The 25,786-nt window shown below is 40.6% G+C and overlaps 1 protein-coding gene across 20 annotated transcripts in view; it reads right to left on the reverse strand.

Moving 5' to 3' along the window:
- Positions 1-25,786, reverse strand: part of LOC123510358 (MAP kinase-activating death domain protein-like) — a 66,790-nt gene that overhangs the window by 14,302 nt on the left and 26,702 nt on the right. For 5 of the 20 annotated variants that reach the window (XM_045265435.1, XM_045265434.1, XM_045265436.1 and 2 more), the window contains exons 12-36: positions 25,422-25,484; positions 22,766-22,786; positions 20,010-20,124; positions 19,242-19,444; positions 17,920-18,130; positions 17,548-17,649; positions 16,919-17,035; positions 16,402-16,583; positions 15,759-15,953; positions 15,026-15,229; positions 14,101-14,196; positions 12,318-12,395; positions 11,956-12,051; positions 11,550-11,669; positions 8,847-8,967; positions 7,368-7,610; positions 6,574-6,648; positions 5,610-5,711; positions 2,149-2,285; positions 1,802-1,960; positions 1,347-1,556; positions 1,076-1,205; positions 654-802; positions 364-525; positions 46-187 (exon numbers count right to left, since the gene is read on the reverse strand). In XM_045265435.1, the coding sequence (XP_045121370.1) occupies positions 46-187; positions 364-525; positions 654-802; positions 1,076-1,205; positions 1,347-1,556; positions 1,802-1,960; positions 2,149-2,285; positions 5,610-5,711; positions 6,574-6,648; positions 7,368-7,610; positions 8,847-8,967; positions 11,550-11,669; positions 11,956-12,051; positions 12,318-12,395; positions 14,101-14,196; positions 15,026-15,229; positions 15,759-15,953; positions 16,402-16,583; positions 16,919-17,035; positions 17,548-17,649; positions 17,920-18,130; positions 19,242-19,444; positions 20,010-20,124; positions 22,766-22,786; positions 25,422-25,484 (3,433 nt within the window). The remainder of the gene's footprint in view (positions 1-45; positions 188-363; positions 526-653; positions 803-1,075; positions 1,206-1,346; positions 1,557-1,801; positions 1,961-2,148; positions 2,286-5,609; positions 5,712-6,573; positions 6,649-7,367; positions 7,611-8,846; positions 8,968-11,549; positions 11,670-11,955; positions 12,052-12,317; positions 12,396-14,100; positions 14,197-15,025; positions 15,230-15,758; positions 15,954-16,401; positions 16,584-16,918; positions 17,036-17,547; positions 17,650-17,919; positions 18,131-19,241; positions 19,445-20,009; positions 20,125-22,765; positions 22,787-25,421; positions 25,485-25,786) is intronic. The other 15 variants (XM_045265446.1, XM_045265447.1, XM_045265438.1 and 12 more) reach the window with 14 other exon arrangements.

The raw sequence follows: 25,786 nt of genomic DNA on the forward strand, positions 1-25,786 counted from the left end.
TACACTTGTAAAAAAGGAGAAGCTAAATGGGTCACAGCTACCTACCTTCAAATAGATACGTTCGGCCCGAGTCAGGAGAGGGAGTAGTGGAGGTTGGAATCATGTTGCCAGCATGGTACCTGAAGCCAGTGGATAGAGACGACTTGCTGGACCACATGCTGGAGGTTCTCTTGGAGCTGCGAGGAAACTGAAGGAGAAACAAGGAGGAGGATAAAAAAAGGCACTGCCTACCATATTTCAATCTTTCCTTGAAATGAACAAGACATCAAAAACTGATTTTTAACCATTTTCTACACAATAAAAATATCATTCACTCATATTACCCTGCTCTATCTCAGCAAAACAGTGTCTGCATTCACTCACATTGCCTTGCTCTATCTCAGAATCAGATACAGTAGAGCGAAAGGACTGGTGAGAGTGACGCTGGCGCTGAAAGGCCGGGTTGGTGATGATAGACCCAGTATCACTGGCGCCACAGGAAGGAGGCCCCTCAGACCCCTGAAGTGTGTCCCCAGCCTCTGAGTCCTGCAGGAATAGAACAAAGATGAGATGAATGAGTACAAAGAAACATGAAGGAAGAACAGACAACAAGAGTTTCTGAATAAATAATACAATTTTCCACACGGCAAAATTCTTCAGGTATAAGCTGTCACCTGGGACTGAAGTTTGGAGAGAAGGACATGTCTCTTCTGCACCAGGAGGTCTCGCAGGACGTCTGAAGTAGCTGTCTCAGGACCCTCGCCTTCTGGGGACCTCAGTGGGTCATGCACCACTCGCGGCCCAGAGGAGAGGAAGGGACTGTCTGTCGGGTCATGAAAGGTTATGGTAAACATGAGTAGTTCTAAAGAATTTTGAAATATTAGTTCATAAAATTCTCTATCCTTTTCCTATTCTATCACTCATTCTCTTGTCATGTTGTTCAAATAAGAGGACAGGAAGAGCTGTGTCTGTGAGTGCATGTTAGGCAAACATGTACACTTCTTAAGCGTAGGAAATTCATTTTCTAGTCATGTTATTCTATCAGAACAACAAATACCTTTTCTAGAGAGCTAACTTTAACGACGGCTTGTCTCACCTGACTGGGAGGATTTCCTGGAGCAATCTGAACCATCATAGGGAGGCTGTGGGGAGTGTGGGGGCAGGGGGGAGCTTCTAGGGCTGCCTGGTGACCTGAGGTTCTCCAGGCTGCCCAAGGGACTGGAAGACTGGAAGGAAGAATGAACCAACTTGAGTCAGCACTTATTAACTACTGATACACCACTAAGTTTAGTAATGTCATACAATTGCAAGATTAAAGAATGAAGAATGAAATGTTGAAATATAGATAAAAAAAAAAAAGCACCCACCTGAGACAGAGCTGACGACCCTCCCCCTGACATCTCCAGCACATGTGGGTCATTGAGGTCTCGGCTCCAGTAGTGTGTGTGGGAGATCTCCAGGGCCTGAAGAGCCGAGGAAGTGCCGCCACCCCCAAAGGTGTTGTAAGTCACCTCCAGCCCAGCCACCACTGCATTGATCAGCTTCAGCATTCCCTTCCACACCGGCTTCTTGATGCACTGGAATATGAAGAAGGATCACGAAAATCGAAGAAAGATTGATAAAAATGGTTAACTCTTGCATTAAAGATGGCTAAACATGAGAAAAAATATAAATTCTTAAGCAGAGAGGATTGGATTTATGATTTTAGCATTACACTAGACAAAAAAAAAATGCACGGGGTGGAAATACTGTAATGTTAATTTACTTGTCATCAATATTTCTAAAACAGTTACATAGATTAGGTTTGGTTAGGTTCACTCACCACTTCACTGATATGATCATCTGGTCCAATCTTACGTTCCAGGGTGCGGTTGAGCCCAGAAACAACCAGCATCCTGTAACTCTCATCCTCCATCAACTTGCGGACACGATTCAACTTAAGCCATCCAATGCCTTCGCCCTCAATTACCTGAGTCAGCACCTGCCAGGCAACACACCAACACTCAAGCACCTGTCTATCACATCTGTATCTGATGCCTCACTGTTAGCAATACACCAGTAACACTCAGTTATCATCTACCTCCACACAGTAATAGGGAAATATTTGGAAGCAACTGGAAGAGAATGTGGGACAAGATCTAAAGAACATACAGTAACTGGCCAACTCACATCTTTAAGGAAGGCCTGGTTCTCTGAGGCTGAAGTGGTGCGCTGTTCCATCGTTGCAATCTTGTTGAGTTCTGCCCGGCGCTGTGCAGAGACCGAGTGACGGATCAGAGACGACTTCTCCACCAGACCCTTCCGACCTGCAGAGTGCTCAGTGAGTCAATACTTTCCTCTCTTTCCACTGATGGCTTTCATTATTCACAGCCTTATATATGAAATACCACACATTCTAAGCACAGAAATGAACCCGTAGATTTCAATTTTTTCCCTAATTATTAATACGTAAAGATTTAAATGATTGTTTGATTATCATACATTAAAATCTAAATGGCATATCTGAAAGAAGAGAAAAATGCAACCCGTCAAATCTCTTTTTCTAACTACAAGTGTGTAACCTAATATCCATATGCAGACTCAAATGAGTGTCATACATTAAAATCTATTCTGCACATTTCAAAGAGGAAAAAAAAGGTACTGAAGATTTCAAAATTTCTCTAACTACAAATAAAAGTGTAACCTAATATATACAGAATTAAATGGCCTGGTACATCATATATATTTTACTGAATTAGCCAGAATATAATTGGTAACTTTCATGCAAACCAAACACTTGATATCAAACCCTGGAAAAGTGTAGGTGTTTGAGGTCATATGAAGATCAGTTATTCAGTTATTCTTGTGGGGATTTACATTAGTTTAGGAAAGGTTAAGTTAGGTTAGGGTATGATAGGATAAAGTCAGATGTAACAAGTTGAAGTTAGGTTGTGAGAGTATCGGTAATGTTAGGACAGGTTAGGTTAGGTTAGCCTAGGTTAGGTTAGGTCAGAATATGGTGAGATGTGACAATATAGATCAGGTCAGGATATGACAGGTTAGGTTAAGTTACAATAAGACAAAGTTGAAGCATGAAGGAATGATATGATAGACTATGTTATGATATGATAAGGAAGTTGGGACAGAATAAGATAGGGTAAGCTAGCATTTAATAAGTTGAAGTGGATAGATTAGGAAAAAACATGACAACATAAGGTAGATTAATACAAGTTAGGTTAAGATGTCAGAATAGATTAGGATAGAATAGGATACACAAGACTACAATAGATTAGACAGTATATCCTGTCCCATCCTAACCTAACCTCACAGACCCCAAAAACAGTTGGTCAATGGTCTTCATATGATCCTATGTGTTGGAAGTGTCAATGCTAAATGTATATATGAATTACAGATGAATGCAGCAACAGGGAATGCAACGGCACTAAATGTACAGGAAATGTTGGCTGGAGGAGCACAGCAGAGACAAGACTAGATCACTCCAAACCCAATGCAGCAGTGACAGAAATAAGATAAGAAAATGAAAACATACCAGCACCTTTACTGACCCTGCAAGATATAATGCACTCTCAACTAAAAGTACACCTGAATACCAGAAGCAAGATGAACCTTTAAAAAAACAATAATTAGTAATGCAGAGGAAATGATGTAGTTGATTAAGTAAGCATTAGCATCCACTCTCAAGAAATACATCCATTCATTAACACATAAAAAGAAAGAAAATACACTTGTTGCAAAATTGTATCTTGATAAAGTATGAAATAATAGATGTACAATTTTTTCCCTTTGCTTTTCTTTCTATTAAATTATCTTCCATACACTGTTTTTTTTCTTTTCCACAGTCCTGATGCATCTGTCCAAACCGTATTACTCCAGAAAATTCAACCAAAAGCTTCTTCAATTTACAATTACATCATTAATCATCCACACTAATATTTTTCTTTTCAGTTTTATCTATTTACTCGAACAGTTTTACCAAAGAAAACTTAATTCAAACTTCAAAACCTCTTTATACCACATCAAACTGCAATAATGTGATACAAGATAGATGTACATTTTTTTCAGTACGGATTCAATTATTCAGACAATTCAAACCCAGAAGACCTAATTTAGAACCACTTTCTATCACATTAAACTGGAGTAATATGACAAAACTCTCTCATGAATGACCGACAACTAAGTCCTTTTATCAACGCATCTCAGTCCCAAAAACAAAAAGTCTCTTTATACCATATGAAACCACAACAACATGACACAGTACTACTCTCATAAAAGATTGAAATCTAAGTTCTGGAATCAAAACTTCATCCCAAAGATCATATGCCAAACATACAATGAAATCACCACGCACTACTCATGTCCATAACATAATAGCTTTTCAAACTATTAATAAAACATGTATTTTGGAGGTGTATATCGTATAAAAGTATTTACATTCACATACATCCTATATTTAAGATTTTTCAATGCGGTAATCCCTTTTGTAATCCTTATACGAAACCAAAACTATCGGTGCATGTATTAGTATTAATCCATTCTTCCTCTCCCTTCAGACATTTGAGATGAACCTTCAGGAATGTTTCATTATTTTATTATTGTTACTTATCAAACAACATGACATTGCTTCACTGACTATCTTTCTCACTCACTTCATCATACAATCTCCAGTCATGTCACATAAAAAGAATTAGCAACCTCATCTATCACTAATCACTTCCTGGAACAAAATTCCACAATTCTACCTCCAGATGTTATAATACATACAAAGATACCACACACACACACACACACACACACCGGAAGGGTGGAGATATTTGGGTGTGTCTCCTTTCACGTGTAGCCCCTCTTCACCTAGCAGTGAGTAGGTACGGGATGTAAATCGAGGAGTTGTGACCTTGTTGTCCCGGTGTGTAGTGTGTGCCTGGTCTCAGGCCTATCCCAAGATCGGAAATAATGAGCTCTGAGCTCGTTCCGTAGGGTAACGTCTGGCTGTCTCGTCAGAGACTTCAGCAGATCAATCAGTGAATTACACACACACACACACACACACACACACACACACACACTATTTTTGCTACTCTCTTAAACCTTTTGACTGCTATATACAATGAAATAGGTCAGTCCACTTGTTCAAACACCACATGAGTGAAAATTGTAGCACCACAGTATTGGCAGTGATGGTGTGTGTGTGTGTGTGTGTGTGTGTGTGTGTGTGTGTGTGTGTGTGTGTGTGTGTGTGTGTGTGTGTGTGTGTGTGTGTGTGTGTGTGTGTGTGTGTGTGTGTGTGTGTGTGTGTGTGTGTGTGTGTGTGTGTGTGTGTGTGTGTGTGGTGATGGGTACCAGACATCCAAGTAGAGTGCATGGAGGTAGTTGGAGGTCCTGTGGTGAGGTGGTGTGGGTAGTGGCTACCTGGTGTGGTGTTGCCATCAGTGGTGCATGATGGTAGTGGTGGGTGGCCTTCACAGTGGCAGCAGTGGTGTTGGTGGTGACAGTATTGCTGGTTTTATATCATTTGTTTGTTTATTTTCTTTATTAATTTTGGTGCATAGTGGTAGTAGTGGTAGGTAGACTTCACAGTGGCAGTAGAAGTGTTGGTAGTCTTAGTGGTGGTGGTGGTGTAGTGGAGTGCCTACCTTTGGGGAAGGGTCCAAAAGGCTGCGCCCTCTCCCTGCTCCTGACGCTGCCCACCCCCAGGCTGGAGGGGCTCACACTGCGGCTCCCGGGCCCCCGAGCACCTGCCAGCCAACAGGTTTGCTCTGCGTCCATCATGAGCCACACACACATACACACACACCCACACCACTCCTACATTTCTTCACTCTTATTGCTCTTATTTCTACTTTATATTGAATTGATATGGTACTCTACAATGAATATAAATCTAATGGATATGAATTAAATCACAATATTATCAAATGATATTAACTATGTAAGTAGCTTGAAGAAGTGCTTTTAAAATAATCCTATATCAATAAATTCTTACTTTAAGTGAAATAATTACAAAGACAGTGAGCTAGACTTATGAATCACAATAAACATTAATTATCAGACTTTGAATTGACAATACTAAGAGCTATCAAGATCCTACAGCTTCACATCTTTATCAATAGGCAAAAAACAGTCAGTCCTCTGACCAAAAAAGTACAAAGATAGGTAGTAGAGTACACACATGCAAACCGTGCCACACAAAACAAGCCATGCAGGAAATGACAGCGAGAACGTTATGGTCACTTAGTTGATATTACTGAAGCAGAACGATCCCCAAACGCTGAAGTCAAACAGCCACAGCAGTAGCACAGAGTAATGCTTGGAAGTCAAAGGTTATCCAAGAACACATTTAGCAAGCTTTTCTATGATTGACCTTACCATGAGATTTAGATCACTCAACTAAGTAAGAGGTTAAAGCATCTTTCATTTTTTGTTCTCATCACACCTTCCATCCTCATCCACCACCCACCATTAGCCTCGGTTGTCTGGACAGCTAAAAGGCTTAGGTAAAAATGCTGAGAAGCAAAACCTTGGAAACAAAACAGCAGGAGAGGAAGAGAGGAAAAGCCCCACCTTCCCAGAACCCGACACACAGTCAACGAAACTCACGAAACTGAGAACGGCTGAGTCTCCTGAGGCTGGGCGTGGGGGACAGCGGGACACCCAACCCATGGCCATTCTCCACTAAAAGTTTTTTGATGCCTCGTGTTACAAAGTTGCCGGCGTGACAGACACTACACACTACTACTGTACTTGCCAGAGCTACCTACTACAGTAACACTCTTATGTGCCATGACACTGTACACAAAACTAGAAACTCATGTTGAAAAGTGACACAAAATTATCTTTTGTCAACAAGTTAGTAGTATACAAACATATGATGTGAAAAGAGGAGTGAAAACCACAACATTATCAGAAAAAAAACTGCCCTTCCAAAAATGTTTTAGTTATATATATATATATAATACATGTTTATAAAAAAAAAAGAAATGAAAAAGAACATATAATCTACTAGTACTTAAGCATTTTCATTTATTGTTACTTAAGTAAAAGTTTTGTTTGGTGCAAACTTTCACCTCTAAACTGTAATTAGTAAAGATTGCATAAAAGCACAACTCAAAGTGCAAAAAAAACACTTAGTAGCATTTACAGAAATAGAGTTATGCACACTTAAGCAACAAAACACACTGACTATTCTATCTGAAAAGTCCATGCAGTAGTATATATAGTCATACGGGAAAAAAAACTTTCACAAAATTATCTAAACTTTTGTATGTACAGAAACCTAAGACAATTTTCATAAAAAAATAAATAATTCTGAATAAACTGCCTTCATCACTACCCTCACAACTTGACAGCATCCTAAAAAGAAGAAAACACCAGTTACTATCCCTCATACTTACCAAAGATATCACTGAACAGACTCGTCGTTTGCTGGGCAAAGTCGTTCAATTCAGAACTGACATTAGAGAGGAAGTCCCTGGAGGAGGAGGAGGTCATGGTGGGGGAGCGCGCCCCGGCACTGCTGGCGCTACTTGGTCTGCGGCCGCCCATGCCTCCCATCACCACGGCACTCTCGTCACCATACCCGAGACTCACGTTGCTGCCACGGAAACCGCTCCCATTGGCACCCACTACACTGCCACCTGGGTGAAGGAAGTGCCACAGTGTATAAGAGGTGCCAGTGTACAAGAGAGTGCCTCAGTATACACTTATTTAAATGAAGGAAAAGAAACTAAAATATGTATGCTCAACAACAAAAGTAGGAGGGAAATAAACAGTGAAAAAGGACACAAAAACTTTAAAATAATATACATCTGACAAAAACATTGAATGCAATAAAATTCTCGAAGACAATCATATAACAAAAAACATATATAAGTAATGACATCAAATATTTTCAAAGAGTACATTCACAAATAATATTTTGAACTACATCTCTCACTAACAATTAAGGAGACAGTGAGGAAGTAGATGACAGATGATGGACTCAAAAAAATTCACTCTTGCCAAAACAGAGTGACAGAGTGGTAGGAGTTTCTCAGTCTGACAGGCAAGAAGTAGTAGTAATTGTCATAGCTGCTGTTGCTATAGTAGTAATAACAACAACAACACTGGTGGAAAAACAAAAAGACAAGAAAAAGGAACACAAACATCAAGAACCACACAACTACAGAAGACATTAAATAGACATATTAAACAGACTGTAGGGAAGGACCACGAGACACACACACACAAACACACAAAAACACACACACACAAACACACAAACACACACACAGAGAGACGAAGGAACCAAGGGAGACACAAACCAGCAAGAAAAGCAGACCAGTCCCTTCATGGAACACCAATCCGAGGAGAGACAGAAAGAGACAAGAGAGTGAACGAGAGGTCAAGGTACCACAACATCTACAGGAGGGTCAAACTGGGTCAGTCTGCAGGTATAGGGACAAACTCAGGGGAGGCAGGGAGAGGGGAGAGAAGCAAAACATGATACATCCACCCAAAATTTCACTAACTTTGGGAGCTGGTGGATGAAAACCGCCCAGTCGTGGCACCATTTCGGGAAGTCTGGGCATGTGCGAGGCTGGGCAGGGGCTGGGAGGTAGTGGTGGTGGTAGTGGTGGTGGTGGGAAAGTGAGTAGATGATACCGAGGATTGGCTTTGGAGCGATGGTTTGGGAGACCTTGGAGGAATCGCTGGTGGAGGGCCGCGAGGGAAGGAGGGTGGGGAGGATGAAGGCACACTAGAGGGAGGTGTCCTGTAGGGTACTGGTGGGGGGGTTCCTCCTACACCTCCTCCTACACCTCCTCCTCCTCCTACTACTGCACCACCTCCTCTTCCTACTCTACCACTCACACCTCCTAATCCCATCATCATACCTCCTCCACCTCCTCCTCCTCCTCCTCCTCCCCCTCCTCCTCCCATATCAGCAGGGGCACTGATGGCTGGGCTGCCTCCTCCCAGCTTCCCCTCGAAGGATGAGTCTCGCAGCTCCAAGGCCTGTGGGGAAAACAGTACTGCACATTGGAAGCATGTACCATAAATAATTGCTCTTGAAAAAAGTGCACAAATTAAGTAATATATAATGGTTGCTATAGTGCTAGTTTTGCATGTTGTTCATATAGTTTTTACTGGAGTATATGTAGAAATAAAGGAAAGTTGTAGGACATATGCAGAGTTATTTAGAGCTGCTGTTGTTGATGAACAGGTAATGGTATACATAGTGGTAATTATATTACTAGGTAGTGGAGTGTATGTATTAATAAATGAGTTGCAGGAAGTATTTAGCATCAGTAATAGTTGTGGTAAAAGAATAAACAGTACAGTGTTGTTTTTTTTAAATTGTTGTTCATGTAGCAGTTAAATAAAGGAAAGTCAGTATTAGGTTAGAACAGGTAAAGTTAGTTATTAAGTCTTCCCCACAAAGATAATTTTAAATGAAGATGTTTTAAAGTAATAGTCATTTCACAAGGTCCTATAGTCACAGCAATACCATGAAGAGAACTATGTTTACTACTATGCACTATGTAAAGAAGCTTACAGTAAATGCATCCCAGCCTATCCATTCTACAACACATCTGCTAACTATGCACTAGCTTCTTCAATTCATTTACAAAGACTATCACTATTCTACCACTGCATTATCTATCATCACATCCTATAACACTGCATTATCTACCAACATATCTTACACCACTGCACTGTCCAGTAGTCTACCACTACAAGGGAAGGAAGATAACAATACAGGTTGAACCTCCCAAATCCGGCAACCACCGGACCTTAGACTTGCCGGACCATGGAAAATTCCAAACTATAGGTGGTCCCCAAAACACTCTCTATATACTTACCCTGCATTATACATGTGTAGCTGTAACATTATTTTGATATATGATAGTTGTACATGAAACTATACATGCAGAAGTATATAGAAAAACACGTTGTTGTAAATTAAGTTCAGCATGGAAAATTTTTGGCTGCGTCATTTTCATCTCGCCGGACACAGGGACGTTACCAGCGCACCGAAGCTTAAACCACTGTATGAGAGCACTGTCTAAATCACTGCTTTTACCCTCCTTAAGTGTTCTACGAACCTCCATGTTCTTCTTGCTCTCACACTCACTGTAAAACTTGAGAAGTTGATTCTTCTGCTTTTTTATATCATAGACGGTTGATGAGCCAATGTTGTACTGCTGGCATAGGCTCCGCACTGAAACACCTTTATCTAGCTTCCTCAATAGGTCCACTTCCTGTTGCACTGATATTGTCATATGTTTCCGCTTTTCTTTGGTTTACACACAACACTATCACTTCCTGGTTGCTTGGAAGCCATGTTTAGGGGCAAATATTACAGAAAAAAATTTTATACACCTGGGGGGGTGGTGCTTGCAATGAGCGGCACAGTGGTACTGATCCAAATTTGACTCAGAATGCCCGGGCTCCAAACACAGTACAGCGCCGACGCGTCCTAGCGGCGGTCCGGCAAATTACTCCGGCTAATTCAAAAGTTCCGGCAAACAAAGATTTTGCCGGATGAAAGAATACCGGATTAAGGAGGTTCAACCTGTACAACTAGAAAGAAACACCTTGAACTGTTAACTAAAGCCATCAAAGCTGACTAGAGTATAGCTAGTATTGTACCTACATCCATTTCATTCACTGCCTGTACTCATTGAGGGAAAAAATGACTCATTCTTACAACACCAGAAGAATGAGACATCTTGAAGTAAGAGCTTAAGCCATGAAAGCTGTCTACAATATAGCTTCTACTGTACCTATACAATCAATATCTATATTCAGTTATAGAACAAATTATCATTGTAACCTACTTACTTATAGGCTAGAACAGTACTAAGTTATGAAGCTTAGATGGGGTTTTAACTAATTAGGTATACAATTTACTAGGTATGGCTTGACAGTTTGTGAGAAATTATTCATGAAGTCATCACACAGCAGGTTTTGTCCTCTACAGACTTACAACTACATATAAGAATTGCTACTCGGGTTAGTATGTATTGACAGTTTGTGGAAAATATGCCAACTGAATTTGATATTATCATTCTAACTTAATATGAGAGAGGTTCTGGCCAAAGCCAAGTAAAGAGAAAGCCCACTGAAGGTGCCAATCCCACATGCAAAGTGATTTATCATTCAAAATTAAGTGGTTTAAATGTTATCCTCGACAAAATTCTATAATCAAAATGTTAACTAATATTTTGTAAAATGTAAAGTAGTACAGTAATAGCAGCAGTACTAGTTGAGCCCAGTCAAGAAGAAGTTTTGACTATCACAAATCATAAAAAGTGAATTTAAGATGCTAAAAAAATCATTCTTTTGTCTTGGAACTTTCTAAATTCCTCCCAAATCTAATTGCTGTAATAGTACAGTCCACAAATAACCTATAATGAACACTTTTTGGGCAGATATTTCTCCACAAACTGTCTGCAGGCATACTTGCAGGGTACAAGCAGCAGCAGTAGCAGTGGCAGCAGTAACCAGTTACAGCAGCAGTATCACTCCCATGCCCGGAGAAAGAGGTGAGGGAACGTCCCACACAGTCCTGTCACAGTGGTTGTTCCTCTCACCTTTAGGCTGACCTTGGAGAAGATCCCGCCCTTCTTGGCTGCCTCCCGAGCCGTCTTGGTAAAGTCCCCCAGCGTGTGTTTCCCCATGAACGACAGGTCTTCAAACGTGGACTTGCTTGCCTGTAAACAAACGGAGACAGAGGTGTCAAGGTGTGGCAAGAGATGTGGGTGCCATTCCCTCAAGAACTGCTGCAGGCAAGTTTACAGCACTACAGCATTATACCGCCTCACTCTGGGCAGGCCAAAGTATATACACAGGAGCAGTTCTGCACTCTACAACTATCCAGTGATGGACATTCAGATTTCTGCAGTTCCTCTCACACGATATGGCAGTGTGACATGCGGCAATCAATGGCCATTCACGCAGGACTAGACTAGTGCTTCTTGGGTCCCTGGTGCCGCCTACCTGCTGTGCCTGCTTGCTGGCCTCCATGGCTTGCTTGCCGGCCACACTAACAGACTTGGAGGCCTCTTCTGCAGCTCTCTTCGCTTGCACTGTCAGCTGTTAGGTCACACAGTCCAAAGTGTCAGTAACTTTTCTACACGTACTCATAATGGTCCTGTATTTCATAGCCTACAATGTGTCAGTCTATGTTTAGAGAGAAAACCTACACACTACAGACCTGAAATTTAACACATCATTAATAGCGTATGAAGATATACACATCAAAAGCAGGAAGTAGATGATGAAGCGTGCACATGCAGCCTATCATAATCTGTTAGCAGCTCCATGTCTGGGCCCTGAGGCAGCCCAGAGGAAGGCAGTACCTGATCCGCTAAACTGGAGAAAGACGGTGCCTCCTCCAGCCTTTCCCTCTGATGCTGGCCACTTGCTTCTTGGTTGGACTGTAACAGGACACACACAGGTCACAACATCAAAGGGAACACATCTCCCACTCACCCGTCACCACTACAGTACCCCAAGAACCTCAGGTGTGGCAGGGTGGTGTGTACCACTACCACACCCAAGGCTGGGGCGCTGTGGGTGACGGGTTCATGTGAGGTTCCTTAGTTGGGCAGGACAAGATTAATCCTTGACACGGCACACACAGCACACAGAACACATGAAGGCTTGGTTTTGTTTAAAGGATGTACGTGTAACACAATAACAATGCACGCCTGTCATAGTCTATGCTCCTCTACTCACACGCACTCTATGCTATCGAGACACTGGTCCTAAAATGATTGGGGGTACATGGGAATATTTGCTAATTTACTTCAAAATACATTAAGTTCATATTTGTCCCTTATATTCAACAATCAGTGGGATTTGCTATCAGTACCAATAAAACTACAATAGACAGATTTCACAGTCAGCAGAGATTAAAACAATTAATGGGTATCGGAGAACATCACTGCAAAGAAAAAAAAATTGTGATGGTGAAAATCCATCATTACTTTCCCTAACATAAGAAACAAAAGATTCTAGTGCATTCTAACACCAAGGTAATATTTTGAGAGGGTGATTTTACACTAAACCCTCAGGTCTAAAGGGATTCTAAGACCACAGGGAACTATAAACATCTGAATGACAAAGGGTAAGAGTTTAGATCACTTATAGACACGCACTGAGGGGCAGATTGCGGGGGATAAGGTACTGGAATAACTCATAACTTCCCTGATAGATTTGCACACTGCCTCACAAAGTTCTGGAGTAGCTAACAAGAGGGTCTGGGTTGCTTCAGGTTCAAGATCATCCAAGATAGTAAAGAAAGACAGTTATTAAAAATCCCAAGAGGAAAGTAGACATAAAACCAGGACATGATAAACTTTCAATATCAAAATAACAAAAACAGGCAGTGAGAATGACAAATAATTTAAACATTAAGAGAGAGAAAACCATGCAAATTTTCACACAATTCAGTTTCTTACCAATTAGTCTAACCATTGCCAGGACATTACTCTGAGCAAGAGAGAGCAACATGGAAGGTCCAGTGGGTCTGTTGACAGGATGTGGCGGAGGAAAGGATTAAGAAGCAGCTGATGAGGGGAGGTGGTTAAGGAAGACAGGGAGAGTGAGCCTGGCCCGAAGATGTTAAGACTTCACCTCACCTCATGTCTAATTTTTTAAATAGTAGCAATGGTCTATATGGTGATGCTTCAGTCATTAATCTTATTGTTAAAATCCTCAATATCATAAACCCACTAAATAGAGAAATTGTTAAAAAATGCACCAAAAATATTTATTTAATAATACTGAGTCACTTGCTTTTTAATTCACTTTTACAAAAATCAAATAATCTTTACATGGATCACACTCAAAAACTCACCTTTACAACTAAATAAGATATATTTGAATGAGAAAATATGCAAGACCTTATGAGAAGCACACATGACCTTATAAGAAACAAATGAACAAAGTATAGTAGAGCAAGATCCATCATAACACACTCAACAAGACGTGAGGAAAGACTTAACAGGACATGAGGGAAGGAGCTTATAGCGTCTACAAGGAGGTTCACTCTCTGCCGTGCCTCGTGTGTCATGCAGAGGAGGCTTAGCACGTCTATGACAAAAGACTCAGGAGGACTGGCGATAAGGGAGGAAGTACCTTATCCATCTGGTTGAGCAGTGACCCTTCCTCACCACTACTCTGCTTCACTACCTCAAGCCGTTCCGTTACTTGACTACGAAACTGTTCCGTTAACTGTGGAACAACAAGTTAGGTGCTGCTCAGTACTGTGGACCATATCCTAAAACACTTCTGTCCATACCTTGACTACTTTCAATAGGCTCTAGTTGATGTTACAAGGGTTTTTAAGGGTATTTTTATGGTTTTAGTGGCAGATTAACATGATTTTTACAATGTTAACAAGAGAAGAGCATGAGAACCCAGGTAATCATTTCTGTGCCCTGTGAAAATAGTCACAGTGAGACAGCAAAGCATTTCTGAATAGGAACCTGTGTGTTCTACTGCAGTGTGTTGCTACTTGTGTTGTGTGTCTGTGTGTTGAGGCAGTGGTTATGATACACAGCTCGTGGCCATGGTATCTGTTTACTTAGTGCAGTGCAGTGTGTCAAAGTCACTCTCTGCACAATCAAAACCTATCACTCCAAGTTCTTGTAAAAATTTTAATGCATTTGATAACTCTTACAAAGCTCCTCTGGCCTATCAACTTTTAGCATGACACAGCTTTACTTCTTGTCATGCATGTGTCCTGTACTTCATTACCATTACAAACTAAGAGAAGCATGGCAGCAGAAGAGTAATCCAATAGCAATACAAGGACCATACCAATCCATGTTAGCAGTACATAAAACCACATTATGGACTACAAGAAGATGAATCATCTGAGTCCATTTTAGGATGGCTTAGATTAGGTTTATCTAGATTAGGTAACACAAAATAATCTAACCTAGTCTGACATACACTAAACCACCCCAAAAATAGCTGGAGAGACTGATTTTGTGATCCTTTGCTTTATGATAATTTTGAAACACTATTATCATTGATGAGAGAATCCTAATTTTCATACCTTATCCACCTGTGATAGGAAGGACCCCTCCTGGGAACTCTGCCTTTCCTTGATGAGTTCCTTAGCTGAGGAGGTAAACTGGTCCAGGAGGGAGTTCTGTGATGACTGCCTGGTGGGACCACTGCCAGAACTCCCTGACCCAAGGCTGGAGGCACGGGCCAGCACAGAACTAATGGACGTCTGCTTCTGTGGTGTTGGACTTGCCTGAAATATAGATTATTAGACTGACAAGAGTTACAACAGGGAATATGCATTGCTACTTTTTATATGAAGAGAGACATATAGGGAAGGTTTAAGGAAGAGAAGGAGGAGCACAAAACTCATTTAGAGAAAAATATATTACAATGGAATCATGTTTTGTTATTATTGTTTATATGAAAGTTCCTTCTGTCTTTACACCAGTCCCCACATGGGGTACCACAGGCAAAGCAGCACACACTCATACACACATCATTGACACTCTTGCCTCTGATAGCTTCATGTGGACCACCTGCTACACCCCAAGAGATTCAGCATATGAATGTTAACTCTAATATGGTGTAGTGTAATGTGATTAGGTGGGGAGGCAGAATCAAGACACAAGACAGATGGTCCAGGAGGACAAGTACAAACTAAGCAGAAGGTAATGGTGACAACAGATAAAAACAGCCAACTCAAAAGAAAATTAATATAGCCAATAAGTAATGCATCGAGTGAAAGTTTAACAAGAGCAAGGAGAGGAATATGGTCTCACCCCCTTAGAGAAGGTCCGAGGTCTTGGCGTGGTGGGTCTGTCACGCTCTGAGGACTGAGTGGCCACAGACACGTCACTGCTCACCGATGGAGTGGGGCTGATGTGTGGCAGCGGGGACTGATTGTTGCTCACCACTGTCTTGGGCGTTGTGGTGGCTGAGTCGCTCTCTGGTGTAAATACCTCGTCACCTTTCTCCTGCAAAGATACAAGAACACATGAAAATAAAAAAAGCTACTAGACACTTAGATTCCAATTTTGGCTGATAATTTTTCAAGCTCTTTTTAGGGACTGGCATCTTAGAGGGCTTTTTTTTTGTTATTGTCTCTGTTATATAAAAATAAGTATCAAGTCTATACATAGCAGTCCTTATATAGAAACATACCAACCTACACCATCTTCATCTATCATCTTCTATAAATTGATGTAATCTTTTAAAGTTCCCAAATGCCTCAACACTAACTTGATTACTGAACATTCCATTCATATATCATTCTATTTCTGAACTAATTCTACTCATTTCTTTAAAATCTAACTTCATCAAGCTATTTACATACTTCAAAAACAATAGAGTCAATGTGTCAATAAGATTTAAAAGGTTCAACAACTAAATACATGCAATAACTTAGAACACTTAATATCTCACCAGCATGTCTGAGCGCAGCATGAGAGGGTGCAGAGTGGGCGCAGGGATCACCAGCTTATCCGCGTCCTCCTCCCTCATCACTCCCTCCCCCGTCTCCTCCTCATCATCGTCATCACGGTGGTCGGCCGATGATAGGGACGAGTGAGATGATGAGGTGGACATGGAACCAGCGTGACTCAATGCTGGCAAAGAGAATAAAAATTTGTTAATGTATATGTTTTGAAATTTTTTCTCTCCTCTGTCACTGTGTGCTGCATTGTTTGTATGTACATTTTGTTTATATCTTTCCCTCTCTGTTGTTTTGTGCACTGAGATTAAGTTGAGAGGATAGAAAAAGAATGTAATAGATACTTTGTTAGGTTGATTAAGGAATGTAATAAAATGATTTGCTAGGTTTGGTTAGGAATATAAGGATATACTGTGTTAGCTTACATAAGGTTAGGTGAGGAATATATGGAAATATTTTTGTTGAGTTAGGTCAGGAATGTGAGAAAGCACTTAGTAATATGAAGGGTACCTGAGTCTGAGGAGGCAGCACCAGGGAGTTGCAGAGTGGATGGTGGGTGGAACACTGAGCGAGGGTCCAGACCTGAGGACAGGGTGGCCTTCTCCTTTTCTGTTGCCGCTCCACAGCCTGAACATAAGAGCACAAGAACATAAGAGAAGCTGTAAGGAGACCTAACATAAACATAAGAAAGTAAGGGAAGCTACAAATAGCCATCAAACCTACACACAGCAGTCCCTGAAGAAAAGCATTTTGTCTATATATTCACGATGTTCTGCCATACAAGACAAGATTCTGAATTGTTATATGTAATGAATATGAAAGGCTCTGATTTGTAATAGTAAGCGTATATGTATTCTTTCTAACTTTGATATAAAAAAAACTCATCAAGTACGACAGGGAATCTCAATACCATATGCATCCTATTTGTCCACATTATCTACCTTGATCATCCCACACAGACTGGCCCAAGACAAGCACCAGACACATACACACATCATTCACACTCATAGCTCCATTGGCCACTAAAGGAGAAAGATACTCTCATGAACCACCCCAAGAGCTTCAGCATAGCACAGCTGACCACATACTTCCATAGTCAATACACAGAGCACTAAATGAGACAGGAGCAGAAGCAGCACCTGGGGAGAGGTCAGATGAATGCATCTCTGACACAAAGTCACTGAGTGAAGAGTAGGAACTGCTGGTACTTTCTCCTCCCTCAGAGTCACTGCCACTCTCATCTGTAGGCATGGAAACAGTGAGTGGCTAGGTTACAATAAAATACAACAATATTCACTTGTATTTACTACACAAAATGACCATTGTAAACAAAAATATCTCAAGTTAAGAATCATTATCATAAAAAAATATTGTAAGTTAAGAAATCACTTTTCATGAAGATATCTCACATCTCTCAATTAATCTCCCCAACAAATCTTATTACATATTCTCACCAGTCACTGTGAAGATAAAACCATCAGCACCACTACTACAAGCACTAACTTCCATACCTGTGGGAGGGTTGTCCACCTGAGTGCTGGCCCTCAAGGTGCTGCCCAAGGAACTGCCATCCTGCCACACCCTGAACCCGATTGGCTCCAGCGTATGGGCGTACCACTTGCTCTTGTCCCCAATGAGCGTTGGATCAAAGACTCCTGTGTTTACTCTGAGGAAGGCCATGTTGGAGGGCGTGATGGACCACTCTGCCAGGAACTCTACTGCCTGCAAGGATTAGTGTGTTGGAGTTTAGGCAGAGTAGGGGATGGAGATATATCTTCTTAGGTGGAGCTTCAATTTTAATTTTTTACATTCAAAATTCTGTTACTTTGGTGTAGTTAGAATTGAATGAAATATATCTATCTCTTTGGAGTAATTAAAAGGAATTCATAAAAGAAAGTAGAAAATAAGCACAGAAGGAAAAGCAATGGAAAAGAAAAAACATGAATTAAAACACCAGGACAGGATCTAATGTAACCTTCATTCTCCTGAATGCCAAGGAATTTGTGTCCAGGCAAAGACTGAAAAAGAATCTAATGAAGGGAAAGTAGCAAGAGAGGATATACAGGTAACTCTCGATTTACGCGATGGATGCGTTCCAAAAGGCATCGCATATATCAAAATTCGGGTAAAACAAACTTGTATTTCTCATAAGAAACAATAGATAATAGGGGGGATGCGGGATGTGGTCCAAAAAAATTTGTACAAAATATTCTATTTATTTGGCTAAATTAACATGTTTTTATTATTTACCATTCTAAATATTAGAAGTGTATTTAAAGTAAAGGGAAAAGCAAGAAATAATAAGAGAAAGCAAAAAATAATAAGAAAAAAACAACAAAACAAAGAATACGTAAACACAACACTCACTGCGTCACTGCCTTCACCACTCACACCAGTGAGTCACCATCTTCCTCTGAGCTTTATCACTTTATCAAAAATCTGCTTATCAAAAATAACCCCAAATGCAGAAGAAGATGAAGGACGTTTTGGGGCCATCTTGGTGAATTATGGGCAGATTGGAAAGATTCCATCTGTACTCAGTGCTGGCAGACTGCACATGAGGCACGAGAAGAGCGGAGCTCCCACCTATCGGCCAGCTGCAGAACTCTCTGGCGCGCAGTTTGAAATTGCATCAGGCGCTCAATTTGAAAATGCGGTTGGGCCAAATCACGTATAAGCAAACCAATCGCGCATATTAAATTAATCATAATATTTTTTCGGTCGCGTTATAACAAAAACGCGTAAATCAGACACGCGTAAATCGAGAGTTATCTGTGTTACATTACAGAAGTTCCTCTGTCCCTTCTATCAAAACTGGCTCTTCTAACCTTACCTGTGTCCGGGCAAAGAGGTTGAGGAATGGCGTGGCACGAGGCCGTGACCGCAGAAAAGAGTTGATCTGGAAGGCCACCACAGGGCGAGGGTACAGCCGGAGGGTGCGGGTGTGTTCTGTGAAGTTTGCCAGCACATTCTGCGAGTTGAAGAATCGCACCATGGCAACTCTGGTGGCGATGTCAACCGAGTCTACGTCATTGCCTGCAAGTGGGAGTTTGCTAAGAATTTGTTCACCTGTTTGGAGAAAGGAAACTTGCTTATTTAACTTTTTATTAACTGATTAACACCTTCACCATGACATGCAACAATTCAAGGCACTAAAAGCAACACGTAAAAACTTTAAAACATCACGAAAGGAGATAAAAAGAAAGTATTTTGTAACTTCTAGCCAGTACAGTGCATGGAGGTGGCTGTAGAACAAGAAAAGATGTCTCAGAGAATCAGAGGTATTGTAAAGAATCTACTTCTAATATGATTTCAGTTTGGAAAGTAAATTCAAAAGTGCATCTATCTATACACCAGGCAAGCAATTCCATATGGTGTGTAGACAAAACACACACTAATACTCTTAGCCATATAAAAATCAGAATAATTAACTGAAGGAAGTGAAGCACACTGCAACGCTGACCATACATGAATAATCTACAAGGAAAACAAGCAGATTCAGGAGTAAAAGTCAGAAATCATTGAAGAAAATCAAGAATCAGAGACTAAGAGACCACTAATCATGATCTGACACAAGCACAGTGGAAGGCCAACCACTGACCATAGATGAAGAGGTTGTAGTGAGCCTGTGGTGCGTGCTGCTGCATGGCCTTCTCCCGCTCCAAGTCCTCGATGGAGCGCGGCGGTGGCGGCTGCGGTGACATGCTAGCTAGTGCCTGGTGGGCCGAGTGGAGGAGAGAACATGTCAGGGCGTGTATGGATGTTCCCTGTGATGTGCTGTAATCTCATGTTTTGTTTTGTACTGAGTGAAGGTTTCTCAAGTTAGTGAATGCATTGCACTGATAACAATGAGGTGCAAAGCGACTTGTATAGTACATTATTACAAGTACATATAGGGAAATGTGTAAACACCAACTGCTCTTAAGTACATTCATAATAGTGGTAGTATTAGCAGTAGTAGTAGCTGTAGTAGTAGTAGTAATGTTAGGTCATCCAAAATGTGAAAGGATCTTGGTGTATTGTACTGCATAAGGCTTGAGAGGAGAGAAAATGGACAGAGGGAGGTCGTCAGGTCAAACAGAAGTAATGCATCCATTTTTTAGTTGATTGAGTTTTACAGCACAAGATGGTTAGTGAGAGTGTAATTCATTGATTCGAAAAGCTATTCCCATGAGTCAGAACCATTATTTCTTATTAGTAACTGCTATTAGTCATTTAATTTGGACTTCTGAATCTTATTTCTTTTTTACTTTTGGGCAGGATCTTTCTTCCAGTTTGTTATTGAAGAATTGATTCAAGGAAGTTTTGTACATACTTTGCTTTGTCTTGCTCCATTACACAAGACTGGGGAAGCTGTCCAAAGCAATACCATTGAGAATCACTGTGGCTGACAATGATGTGGGGGAAGGAAAGTTTGGTTTATGGTATTAACAGGTTTGCCCACTGAAGGACAAAACATTAACAAATGCAACCTTGCTTTCATACAACATTATTCTGTTGCATTACTGATGGTGCTATTTAGTGGTTTGTTTTGAAGCACACAGGAATGAGGAAATGCAGGTACGTGTGCCAGATAGCAGAGGCAACCCTGCTACACACACACACACACACACACACACACACACACACACACACACACACACACACACACACACACACACACACACACACACACACACACACACACACACACACACACACACACACACACACACACACACACACACACACACACACACACACACACACACACACACACACACACACACACACACACACACACACACATGGGATGCAGCACCAAAACGCTGCAGGTCAAACACAGGAAACCTTAATGTCCGTTAGTAATGAGTTCATGCATTCATGCATCTCTTCTCAGCACAGTAATAAAAGCGACTGCTGAACGCAACTCCAGTAATACAAATAGAAAGAATAGTTAGATACTCTCATAACAGAAACTGGTACCATACAAAGACTGTAAATTGAGGGATGGATATACAGTAGTAGCCATAATAGCCTTTGCTTAAGCCATGCTAGTCACGGGACTGCTAATATAGGAATCAGCTTTTTTGCACTGCGCTATGTATACACTAGAATAACAAAGGTCTGATATTTCTCTCTATAGCATTGTGAGATCAGTCTTGATCAATCCAAGGAGCAAAGTAAAGTAAAGTTGATGGTATTCTCTCATCACTCTTCTCATCAAAGCAGCAGCACTGATGTGTGGATGTAATACACTAGACAGTCAGTCGCCTACCAGTGGTGTGTCTATTCTGTGTGAACCTGCCTCTACTCACACTACTCTGCAACACCTGGACAGTCTTGATTGGAGGTCTGTTAACACACCTTGCACACTTCCTCTGTGTCAGGCATCCTCCCTTCACCTCAAATCCTTTCATTAACAACCAGTTTCCTCACAAAACATTACAAATGATCACCAAATTACTCAGTTCTCGACTTGTGGCTTCTCCTTAAGAAATTATTTACAGTAAAAAAAAGTTAGTTTCATTTTGAAAGACCACTGACCTCTGAATAATGGACGAAGTAATTTGGAAAGCCAAAGATCACGCAATTATTTAAAAATCTTTAGAACTTTACCATTTCATTTAACTCATTCAAATTATACAGCTTTTTTCCAAGTTTCACACTGTCACAACCATTTGCATCATGACTGAGGGAAGACACCAAACACAGTGAAGGCAAGAGTGAATTGAATTGAACTTCTGACTACCACTACACACAAGTCTGGTTCCTGCAGGCCTCATGTACCTTAGGAGCCAAACTTCAGGAGACATTATAATTATCCAGGTGATCTCTAAAGGTCAGGTGATGTCTGTGAGTCTTCCTAAGGCCGTGCACTGTGGAAGGCCTCACTACTTGCTCTCCAGCTCTCTCTCTCTCTCTCTTCAAGGCACAACATACACGTAATTGTGAAAGCATATAGGAAGCAAATAGGAGCATGTACTCATAAAGGGAGGATGAAGTAACGTCCTTGAATGTAGGTACAGTATAAGAAAGTGTCATTCTCATGTTGGGTACAAGTGTGTGTCACCAATGCAACATATGATTAGGTATAAATAAGGGTAGATCTGTTTGTGGAAAGTAGTCTCTTGCTCTAGCGGAAAAATAATACACGTCATCTTAAATGTATAGACCAATTAGTACTTTGTGACTACATCAATTGGGAGTTCAAAAACCCACATTTGCTAAGTGTTTTCTTTTCTCTGTCACAAGGTGTTAAAGTGAAAGGCAAGAACTACTTCACACAGTCACCAAAACAGCAACAGGTTTCTAAAAAATTATATATATATATATATACAAATGATAGTAACTACATGTCAATTACGCATGACAAACCTCATCCATAGATCTTATAGCCTGCAGATGGAGCCGCATGGAAACATTGGGAAGGAACAGGAGAAAGAAAATAACAGTGAATGCAGTAAATGAAACAGTATAAGGAATAATGTGGAGGGAATGGGGAGAGGGGATGGGAGGGGGCAGGGAGAGGACAGGCCAAACATTGCCATCTTCCCTCATAGCTCTCCTCTGCACAAAACACTCTAGAATATTCTAAACGGGACACTTATAGTAAAGTAGTAGTAGTACTTCATTAACTAACTGCTACATTTGACTTAAAAAAAATATAGTACCTTTATTGAAACTGGAATGCTTTCCTCTGGTATTGTACTCTCTTTTATCTACATTTATAAAGCACCCATGTAGTATTAAAACAACTTAAAGATAAAAAAAAACTATGTATAACTCTTGACTTAAACTTAATTGTCAAACTAAGTAGCTTTCATTTAAAAAAAATTTAAGAAAAATGACACAGAATCTTACAACAGTAGTGGAAAATGGGAATGAAGAACAGAGCAAGATATCCCAAAAAAGATGAAATGTAACAACATGCCACATCTCGAACAGTGAGGGTTTGTCCTGACAGTGAGGTGCAGAGACAGCCGTGGAGAGTGTGTCCTTTCACCCAAGACACAGTGGTGGTCAGCCTGGGGGAGCCTTGAGCCCAAACACACCGCACCACACACCACACTAAACACAATACCACTCACCACTCACCACTCACCCAGGTCTTACATATCAGCCAGTGTGCTGGATAGATGTCATTGCAGATCAACTAAAGATTTACTACTCAAGCTAGTGTTTTTTTTTTTTTTTTTTTTTTTTAATAGGCTATGTTAAGTCAGATTATTATGGTAGGTAGTTTAACTTATCTAACATAAAATCAGAATATGTTAGGTTAAGCTATGAACATAATTTCATTTATCTTCACCTTATGCTAATTTATGTTGATCACTTATTTAACATATCCTAACAAAGAATTACGTTACACTAGGTTAAGTAAGATTACACTAAGCAATTTACCTTAATGTAACCTAACTTATAACCACAAAAATTAATAAAACCAGCTAATCTTCAAGTAATCATAACAATTTAGCTCAGCATGTAGTCACCAAAAGCACTGAACACAACATGCCATCTCTCCAGACACACCTGAGGTCCTGGGTGTGTGTGAGTGTTTGTGTATATAAGTGTGGTGGTGATGGTGGTGCCGTTAAGTTACATGCAGCACAACAGGAGTCTAGTGGAGTAACCTTGACTACCCACACCTACGAGGAGGCAAGTCCATGATCTTTGGTGGCTCTGTGACTGAGATGCTGGGCGGCCTTACAAGCACAAGTGGAAGTCATGCACTCAAATATTTAGTGAAGAAAAAATAGAAAAATACAAGATTAAAAAGTTCATCTGTCTCGGTGATAATACTGAGGTGGGCCAGAGGGCATAAATGTTCTTCTTCATTGCCTTCTGTGTTTGGATTGATTCTGTTTTGTTATTCTATCAAATCTATGTTCTTGTTTTTATTTTATGTTATATCTTTGGTACTCAAAAATACTAGAGTGTGAAAGTGACAAAAAGTGCATCAACATCGTCACTTCAAGATGTGCCTCCCAAACACTACACGGAAAATAGCTGTGAAGTAAACAGAATAAAATAGAACAGATGACTTATAAAAATATCCATAAAAAATACAAACTTGTGCATATATTTTCTTCTACAAAAACAGACCATGCCTGCATTAAGGGCAAAAAATAAAAACAAAAATAAATAGTTTACACAAAATGAGCACATTATCTTTATAAATATATTCCTTTAAGATATAGGACTGGCACTCTATAGTCACTAATAGGTAATAACACTATTTAGCATCATGTGTGTGTGTGTGTGTGTGTGTGTGTGTGTGTGTGTGTGTGTGTGTGTGTGTGTGTGTGTGTGTGTGTGTGTGTGTGTGTGTGTGTGTGTGTGTGTGTGTGTGTGTGCGTGTGTGTGTGTGTGTGTGTGTGTGTGTTTGTGTGTTTGTGTGTGTGTGTGTGTGTGAGAAAGTGTGCTGAACACCAGTAGCACACAAGCTATAACGAGTGCATGATGGTCTACCAGTACTAGAGTGACCACAGCAGATGCCTCAAGAGTCCTGTGTGGTTTGTTAGGGTGCAGACCACCCCTCAGCCCTCTGTCAGTACAGGTAATGGGGCACACACATATACAGTACACAGTCAGTTAAGTAGAGTGAGGCATGGAAGTCTTAATGATGAACAGAGAACTACATACACCCACACACAGTACAGACTTAGAGAGGGACAGTCAAAGTGAGTGACAGATGGCAGACAAAGTTTGGATTCCTAAAGAAGAGGTGCAAAGGAGAGAACAAGACACATTAAACAAATATTAAGATAGATAAGGAACTCTACAGCTCAATCAACAAGAAAGAAAATAGAGTAATAATAATCAGTAAGGTCGATGCAAACAACAAGAACATCTGAGAAAAAACGAACAACAAGAAAGATATAGAAGGAAAAAGATGACAGCAAATATATAATACTCAAGGCTTAAGGGAACTGACACACAGTGGAGGAGTAAATACTGAAGTGATAACAGTGCACAGACAAGAGTAGAGAAAAAGAAAGAGAAAAACAAGACATGGAAAAAGTAACCCTACCCCAGCTTCGATAGTTAGTTGATGAAATTTTGAGTACCAGTTAGTTTCGTACATTCCATGGATCTGAGACGGGAGGGAGGCACAAGGGAGAGAAAGGAACATTGGTCACAGGCTGCGCACACACTCCTCATCTCTGCCGCCACACACACACTTAAGCTACAGCAGCAGTCCTCACGCCAACACTTATGGCCAAAGGATATTATTATATATCTCACTGTATCTCATTATAACCACATTACTATCAGTCCATTAAACACTTCAAGGATTTATGATTCATTAGTATGCTGATAATATTGGGAACTGTAAATGCAACAAAATTGAAGGCTAGTTATCTGAATGGTAGAATAACTAAATTTTGCTAATTA

This window comes from Portunus trituberculatus, chromosome 28 (assembly GCF_017591435.1).
Source record: "Portunus trituberculatus isolate SZX2019 chromosome 28, ASM1759143v1, whole genome shotgun sequence".
Taxonomy (NCBI): Eukaryota; Metazoa; Arthropoda; class Malacostraca; order Decapoda; family Portunidae; genus Portunus; species Portunus trituberculatus.